General features: G+C 44.9%; 1 protein-coding gene across 1 annotated transcript in view; it reads left to right on the top strand.

Annotated features, from left to right (window-relative positions):
• Positions 1–333: 333 nt before the first annotated feature.
• WIF1 (WNT inhibitory factor 1) overlaps positions 334–9361 on the top strand; it is a gene marked incomplete at its 5' end in the record, with an annotated part of 45267 nt that continues 36239 nt past the window's right edge. The window contains 2 exons of the mRNA XM_082492715.1: positions 334–466; positions 609–748. Coding sequence (XP_082348841.1) covers positions 334–466; positions 609–748 — 273 coding nt within the window. The remainder of the gene's footprint in view (positions 467–608; positions 749–9361) is intronic.

Here is a 9361-nt window from a genome sequence, read left to right as displayed (position 1 = left end):
CCACCCCCGTGTCACCCCTCCGCTGACAGCGGAGGAGCGGGGTCGCGCCGCTCGGCTGCGCCTCTGCGGGGAGCGGGCGGCCACATGGAGGCCCCCTTCCCCCGGGGTGGGGGTGCGGAGGGCTGGAGGCGGAACGGAGCGCTGCCCGAGGGGCTGCCGAGCCCTGAACTGCTCGGGACCCGCGGGAAGCAGTGAGCCGCCCGCCCCGCCCCGCGCCCCCCTCCCGCCGCCGCCGTCGGGGCCGCCCCGCGCCTGCGGGGGCGCAGCGGCAGAGGGCAGGCGCGGCCGGAGCGGCAGCGGCAGCGGCAGCCGGTGCGGGCGGTGCGGGGGAGCATGGCCCCGGCGGGGCGGCTGTGCGCCGCGCTGCTCTGCGGCGCCCTCAGCCTCTGCAGCCTGCGGGCCGCGCCGCGCCAGCCCGACACCCTCTACATGTGGATCGACGCCCAGCAAGCCCGCGTCCTCATCGGTAAGCGCCGACGCTTACCCCCGGCCGGCTGCCGCCGCCGCGGCGGGCGGGCGCCCTGCGCCGAGCGGAGCCCGGTCCGGCGGGGCTACGGCTCATCACCCCCCCCACCTCCCCACCCCCCCGACTCCTTTGCCTTTCGCAGGCTTCGAGGAGGACATTCTGATCGTGTCCGAAGGGAAGATGGCCCCGTTCACTCACGACTTCAGGAAAGCCCAGCAGAGGATGCCCGCCATCCCCGTCAGCATCCACGCCATGAACTTCACCTGGCAGGCGACGGGACGGGTAGGTGCCGAGACGGGACCGCGGCTCTTCAGCCCCGGGCAGGTGGTTTTGTGTTGAAATAGCTGAGGAAAGCCTCACGGAGGCGCGGCGGGTGTGGGCCGCCTGCCGTCGTGCCGCTCGCCGGAGCCCCGGGGCGCGGGCGGCGGGGAAGGAGGGAGGGAGGGAGGGCGGCGGGGGGCAGCGAGAAGCGCGGCCGCATCGCCGGGAGAGTGTGCTTGAAGGTGGGGTTGTGGAGTACGTGGGGGAACCGGGCGGCTCGGGCACCGGTGAGGCGTGAGCAGCCAGCCAGAGATCACCGGGAAGGCACCGTTTGCCTTTACTTTTAATAACATTTTACCTGGCAGCAGTTACGCAATTTTCCTTCAACTTTCTTCAGCTTATGGACATATACTACAGGTTATCCGTCGATCTCTATTTACTAAACGTGTACGCCTAATGCACAGTGCTGGTAAATAATAATTCTCCTCTTTAGGCTTAATTTTACCAAGTTGGATTGCAAACCCACGTAAATCTGCGGTGTATTGAATCGCTCGGATTCTTTTGTCAAAAAGATAAGAATGCGTGACATATTTTCATGAAGAAACATATGTATGATTTGACACACTGACAACATATGTTGAATTTGCATAAAGCTGAAACACGTTAGCATACGTTATCAGGGGTATAGAAACAAATCACTACAACATAAAACCGATGGATAAAATGAGTCAATTTTTACAATGCAGAACATTGACTTTGTACAATAAAGAGCTTGGTAAAGATGAAACAATATTTACTTTCAAATAGTCAGTGAAAATTGGTTGTATAATTCAGCTAATTGCAGCTTCACAAATTCGGTTGTGGTTTTGGTTGTTTTAAAATACTCTTTATAACTACAGGACTCGTTTGGCTTTGAGGTGTTGTCTCAGGCCCTTGTAATTTTTTCTTTCCTCACTTAGCCTTTAAGTTTAGGAAACACTTTACCTCCTCTTTTAGAGAGGGAGGGGAACATGGAGAGACAAAACTTACTCACAAAGGCTAAGTGACTTGCTCAAGGTCTTTGGTGTTCCAGTCCAGCTTTACAGAGAAAACAACTTTGTACGTCAAGACTTGGCATTTAAATACCTAGAAATAATTAGTGTGGTTTGGGACTATATTTCCTGCTCCATTTCTCTGCCAGCTTCAGTTGCTGTCCTCTTTTTGGAAAGGAGGATGAGATGTTAGGCTGAACCCTGTCCCTCTTCTCTTGTCCTTCTTGCTTGTGCTGTCTTCTCCCTCCTTTGCTGCCTACAGGTAGCTCATTAGGGAAAGGTGATTGTAGCACCGAATTCAACGAGAAGAGTCGCAGGCTTACAGACAGCACAGGCGAGTGTTCCCCTTGCAACTTGCAGGACAAAATCCCTTCTGAGCAGCGGCAAAGCTGCTTAACCCATTATTCCTTCTCCTCATTGCTGAATTCCTGTTAGACAAAACATAATTAGTAAGTAACTCGAATGCTTAAAGTAACACCCTTGCGTACTGTATTCCTAGAACAGTGTGTTAATTTTCAGATCATTAGGGGTCAAACAAGTGTTAAAAATGAGAGACTCTGCATTTGGAGATTTTATAATCCCATCTAGCTACTCCTTACAAGTTCGCATGTGTGTACAGTCAATATAAACATTGGTGCTCCAGTCTTATGGCTGTGGATATTTAAATACTTACACAGGTCTGCAGATGAAGAGCAGGATTTCTGCCAGCAGCCTGAGCTAAGGAAGGAGTTTCAACCCTCTGGTGTTTTAGGATTTGGGGGAAAAAATGGACATACTTAACATCCTAGACAAAATGTCTACTTTTTGGTCGCACAAACAATCCTCTTGTTTTTTGTATCCCTTAGAGGTGTTGGAGTACAGCTGCCTGTTACCCACAGTTCTTGTCATCCTCTGCGGAAACCGGGTCACTTACTGTCCCTGTGCCACCCAGCCCTTCTTCTGATAAGAAGGGACAGGAAAAAAATGAGTATTTCTTCTGTAGCCCGTAGGGCAACAACATAATTGGAATACCTTTTTTCTTGGAATTGGTATTGGAATATTGGAATTGGAATCTTTCAACATCATCAGAATACCTTTATATTGATCTTAATTGAACAATACCCACAATAGTGTTGCAAATAGAGTAGGATAAAAGTTATTTGCAGCAAAAGAGCAGTTTCTTTTTCACAGAATTTCCAATATTTCATGAGGGGAAGAAATGAGTAAATTTTAACGTGTTTTTTTTTTCAGTGTTCTGTTTTGTTTTTAAGTATACAGGTTCTTAGAAGTTTCCACTGACAAGTCCAGGAAAGTACTACATACTTGCTACCTTTAGTCTGGCAGAATACTTTTGTCTGGGAATTTCCCGAGTCAGGGAAGAAGAAGTGAGAAGGGGAAGGGGAGAAGGGGAAGGGAAAGGGGAAAAATGGGGAGACGAGGAAAGGGGAGAAGAGAGGCAAGAAAGGAAGAAGGAAAAGGAAAACCCACTAGTACTCTTTGAAAGAATAAAGGCATTCAAGATATTGAAGTACTAGACTGCTTTCTGTAAAACAGCTGTTAACTAGTTGTCTCCTGTTTGGTAAAATGGAAATATTTTCCTCTGTGCATCTTGTATCTTGTGCCTTATAGACTTCTTATCCTTGTATCCCACCTGAGAGCTGAAGATGTTTCTCTCAGGCTCCAGTTTCGGGGGGCTCTCAGTAGTACATGCCACAGCCTTCAGCAGTAGCTAGACTCCTTTTGGGTCTATAGATAGAAGAACTTCTCCTGAGCAGATACAGGAGATCCTGTCTATGTCGTTACATGGTTCCTAGCTCTGATATCTACAATATAGGGGAATGAGAGAGCAGCTGGGTGGGCATCTGACAGCCGGCCAAGGTCAACCCACCACACCTGGGATCTCCGGCAGGGTAGAGCTAAGTCTCTCCTGCCGTGTTTACACCTGTGGAAAGTGAATATAAATACTCTGTGGGTAGATTCCATCTACCTGCTCCTGGGGTAAATAGTGATCCAAGTTGGTGAGTAAATAATCCAACCCAGGGAGTGGCAATACTTCTCAGTCTTGCACTGCTGCGTCTGTCCATATTCTAGTTCAAGAATGTCCGTTGAAAGGAACATTTTAAGGACTAGCTTATACCTGTATTCTGTGTAAACTGAAGTGGTAAAAGCCCACTACATTTAGATGTTATGTTTTTAATACAGTGGCCTTTGTGCCCCGGATACATTTTATGTGGAAAAGATTGTGTACAGTAAACAATTTAAGCCATTTTCACTAGAAAACATTAACTAAATAAAAGCATTAGTTACTTTTAGCCCTTAGTCCATTAGTCCTAATTAATTATTAGGAAATATTAGAGGAAACCCAAAATTTAAGGGTCTGAGGGTGCTGAATACTTGCTTTTTCTGGTGAAGTCAAGAAGAGCCAGGGGTTACGAGAAGGCCGGTGGAATGCAGAACAGGATTGTTATGTTTTTGTGCACCTTATGTTTTTACCTATGAATTTAAACATAAGATTACAGATGTTCTCTTTAGAAAAAAAGGTAATCTGGGTAAACTGCTAGTTAGAAAGATTGCTCCTTGCTTTGCAAGGTTTAATAAAGCAAAAATCAGTGGCAATATATAGTATACAATAGGCATCTGTGTAACCATTAGAACTCACTGGTGCGCTCCTTGCTCTTATTCTTTATGTTTTTTTTTCAAAAGAAAAAATAATGACTTTTGGAGGTCTTGTCCTCTGGGGAAGATTTTTCTGAAAGACTTCCCAGTGAGAGAGGAATAGACCCTATTATGCTCACTAATGCTGCAGCATGTTTCACTATGTCCACCAGCGGAGGGTACCAAAGATTGCAGTGGTAACATCATACAGCGTTTAGGAACTTATGACAGGTATTTAAGCTCCAAATCCACAAGCACCCATATATGTATGCTTAACTTTTAGTGGGACTTCTGACAGCAATAAAATTAAGTTCACATGTGAGTGAGTATTGGTGGGAGAGGACCATATAAAAAAAATAAATGGTTGACCAGTGCAGAGGAAGCAAGTGCTCACTGTCAGAGCAGCAGCCAGGTTGATTTAGCAGATGGGAGATGACAAAAGCAACCAAAAAGCAAGTTGGAATTTTTGTTCCGGAGCAGTCTCTGGTTTGATCCACAAAAATAATCAGTCTGGGCCACAACCTGCCCAGGCTGCTTTCTTCCTTTCGCATGTGGGGGAAGTATTTGGGGTGAGATGAATTATTGTAGCAGCTTGCTTCCTACTCCAGCTGTCATGAGTACCCCATGGCGCCTCTCCTGTTGCACGGTTGAATGCATGCCCATGATGTGACATCTGAACACTCGGTCCTGTGCTGGTACATGAGTGGGATTTGACCCACGTGACTGGAGGATGTATGTATATATTTCACGGTGCATGGATATCGCATGTATATTATGTGCTAAAGAGATATCCAGCCTTGTGCTGCTGGATCCATGTGATATGGCAGTGGTGATCCTGCCCTATGACAGATGTACGTGTGTGCACAAGGGGATCGGGTGCTGGGGAAAGGGCTTTGGTCTGGGAGTGCTTCTGGTCACAGGAGCGCAAGTGTCAGGAGACAAGACTACATCCCAGGATGTAGTCCTTGGGGCCCTTAAAAGAGGCAATTGGACCCATCCCTACTGGAAAGGCTGGGTTACTTCTGATCAAAGAGTTATTGAAAACTTGGAGTAAAGCAAAAAGATGCCCACCTCTTAAAAACAGGCATTATATGTCGTCAGTGCATTTTCTAGCATAATTTCTATATTGTAAAGTGGAGCTTAGGAACAGTATATGATTACAGCTCCTGGAGGCTCATTCTCATCTCAGCAATGTGACCGTCAACCTTGAATAGCTCAATTGACTTCTCTGAAATTACCTTATATTGCTGAAACATAGCCTGACTGTGAAGATAAAATGGAATGTCCAGCTATGCCAGGAGAAGTTTTGTTTCTTTAATCAGAGGAAGGCTAACAGACTGCCAATTTTAAGGCAGTGTGGATGCAATGGGGTGCTCCACTCAAACATCATTATTTCCCTGATAAACTGAAAGAAAACAAAAACCAGTGAGTTTTAAAACATGTAATTCTTCAAATGAAACTTTTCTTCAAAGAAACTGCTGAACTTTTTGTAAATATCCTATTCATACCTAGTGATTACAGTGATGCTTTTCAGCTTGAAGAATGTCTCATATGCACGATTCAATTTTTTCCCCAATAAAAGTATGGCTGTTCTGGAAGTTTGGTCAAGGCAATCGCATAAACTCACACTCTTGGGATTTACAGTAGTACCTTCACTGCAGTTTCATGTCACCAAACAGAGGAAATAATTTGTTTTCTGACCTCTGTACCAAAATTTCCACGTGGAATGTGGAGATGTTTACATACTGTGAGCATGATTTTTAGACAAGAGGTTCTCATATCGAGAGCACAGCTCCAAACCTTTAATATTTAGATTCTGCTCAGCTGTGGTATTTTGCGTCTCAGTGTTGTAGACATGCCACCAGGGATCAAAGTAATGCTGTAGAGATCCCACTTTCTTAGTAAAGCAGGCATGTGCCAGCCATCTGTTGTATCTGCTGATAGAAAACAGCAGTAAAGTTTCTCAAAGTTTTGCCAAGAAGAAAAGGGGGGGATTTATTGCCCAGCAGAGATGAGTTACAAGGCACCTTGTAGTGTAAGCTACATCTGGTTTCCATAGTAATTTACATGGTATATGTGTAAACTACACAATTATTCTTTTTACACAGCAGTGTAAAGCTGCGTTAAATAAAGGGTTCTTCAAAATTTTCATTGTTTGTCCTTTCTATAAATATTCTAATCCATTTTGAGCAAAAAAAAAAGCTTAAGTAATAAAATATTTTCACTGCTCTTACGGTAGTAGCTGTGTTGTACAACATAACTGCTGAAAAGTACTGGAACTAACAGGACACCCCAAGCTTCACGACTATATTTTATGAAAACATACAGATTTCTCTCCCCATGTTACTTCTGAAATACAAAATCCAGGCTGTGTTGCTTTCCTCTTCTTTGTGGAAGTGAAAATGTTTTCTGTCAACATCACCTCTTTTCCACAGGCAGTTTCCCAAGTATCTTCTTAGTGGTCTAAAGTTAATGCCATTACAAGTAATGCCATGGAGTAAAAAGTAAGAACTAACCATAAGGAGAACTCACTGAAAGAATTTTTAATGTATTTAACTACTTCTGTCAGTATCATACTTTTCAAGGAGGTTTTGTTGGATAGCTACAAGTATTAATGACTTGTTTCTAACCAGGTGAATTATGTACATATAAATGTAAGAAACCACACTCTTCCCAGGGAATGCACGTGTGTAAGGAATATGGTGTGACCCAGAGCTTTCAAAACTGATCCGTATTAGGTACTTGCATTACGTTGAATAGAATTTTAAGTATTATATACCTTAGCCCAGAGCAATGAGTTCCTGATCAGTATTTTTAAAGCTTTCAAGAAAATGCATCTCAAAACCTCCTTTGTTTCACCTTCCTGTGGCTTTACACTTGGCTTGCCAGGGTTTGTTCTTCTTTCTTTTCCTTTTGTGTACAAATTCCACCTTTTGAAAGATGCTATTTTACTTCTACTAGTCTCTTTTATTCTGCTGTTCAACTGTGTTGGATTTTTTTTTGTTTTGCTGGGGTTTGTTTGTTTGTTTGTTTGTTTGCTTTTTAGCTGTTTATTTGTGGCCAAACTCTCCACTGCATCAGACTGTAGCCCAGACGTGGTGGAAAGTGCAGTCACCCAAAATGCACAGCAAAGAACAGACGGTTGCATTGCAATACTTAGTCTTTCCATAACAAAAGACATAGTGTTCTTTGCGGTGAATTATATGTATAAAATGTAGTAGATGTGCTGCAGGTGTACGTTTCAGTAAAAGCAGAAGATGGCTTTATTGGTATTTTCTGTTACCTAAATGGCTTTTTTTAAAATTGTAAATGGAAGAAACACAAAATCAATCACATTTTGGATAGGTGGTTGAATGCACAGTTAACTTTGCATTTTTTCCCTTCTGTTTGGTTCGAAATCTTAGTTGTAATAAACTGTGATTGTAATAAAATATATGTAATCATGTAAGTAATAATGTAATGAAAGACTGGCTCTTCTTATATAAAATAAAGTTAAAAACCATGTACAAAAAGCAGCTGGGCTATCTGTTACACTTTGAGCTGAGCTAATTGTATGAAGTAACAGAAGTCCTGCTCCATGAGTACGCATGCATCGAGGTCAGATGTGTTTTCCCCTTGGGTGGCACTCTAGCAGATGATGCGTGTGAGCTGACAGTCCTACAGGGCCTCTGCCTGCATCACTGGTCCTCCCAATCTCTAATGAGACCTGTAGAAGAACCCGCAGAAGATTTATCTCTTTCCTTACGCTTATTTCACAGAAGAAAGAGCTAAATAGGGAAAACCAGGCATATCCTCAAACTTCTGTGAGGAATGTTCCCATCACTTTGTGTCCTGGACTCACTCCAGTGAGTGAGTTCACTTCCCTGGAGTCACTCCAGTATGTCCGTGTCTGTGTTGCACTGGGGAGCCCAGGACTGGACCCAGCACTCCAGGTGTGTCTCACCAGGGCTGAGCAGAGGGGAAGGATCGCGTCCCTTGACCTGTTGGCAGTGCTCTGCCTGATGTAGCCCAGGAGGCTGTTGGTCGTCTTTGCCACAGGTGCACATTGCTGCCTCGTGGTCAACTTGGTGTCCACCAGGACCCTCAGCTACTTTTCTGCTAAGCTGTTTTGCAGCTGCTTGGCCCCCAACATGTACTGGTGTCTGGGGTTGTTCCTCCCCAGGTGCAGGACTTTGCAATTCCCCTTATTGAACTTCATGAAGTTCCTGTCAGCCCCATTCCTCTACCCTGTTGAGGTCCCTCTGGAGTGCAGCATGACCTTCTGGTATATCTGCCACTCCTCCCAGTCTTGTGTCATCTGTCAACTTGCTGAGGGTGCACTCTATCACAACATCTAGGTCATTAATGAAGATGTTAAACAGGATGAGACCTAATACCAACCCCTGAGGTACACCACTAGTGACTGGCCTGCAGCTGGACTTCATGCTGCTGCTCATAACCCACTGAGCCTGGCAGTGCGGCAGTCCACCTCACTTATGTGAATTCCACTTCCTCACTTCTGTGGGGATGTTATGGGAGACAGTGCTGAAAGCCTTAATGAAGTCAAGGTAAACAAAGTCCACCGCTCTCCTCTCACCCCCAAGCCAGCCATTAACACAAAATGGGCCAGGCAGGAACAGAAAACTGAGACTGGCTTGTACAATCACAGCCAAGCAGCAAACTGAAATCTGCCTCAGAAAAAGTAATATAAATAAAGCAAAGACAGTGATACTGTTGTACAGAGGCACTGAGAAGACTTTATCCGGCTACGATAGCTGAAATCTACCATAGTATGTGGATTCATAGTCCATTCACAGAAGACCACTTAGCTGCACAAAAATGCTGAGGAGGAGTTACCTGACAAGTCTGTCTGTTTTGGAGAAGAGGCATTTGCAGAATAGAAATGCCTTAGTAAAGGCTTACAAAGATTTGGGGTGGATTTTTTTTTCAGCCTCACAACAGGAAAACCCCTGGATATTTTGCATCTAGT

The sequence above is a fragment of the Vanellus vanellus genome, assembly GCF_965231255.1.
Source record: "Vanellus vanellus genome assembly, chromosome: 1".
Classification (NCBI taxonomy): domain Eukaryota; kingdom Metazoa; phylum Chordata; class Aves; order Charadriiformes; family Charadriidae; genus Vanellus; species Vanellus vanellus.
The sequence above is the reverse complement of the archived record's forward strand: the minus strand, read 5'-3'. Positions and strand labels throughout refer to the sequence as shown.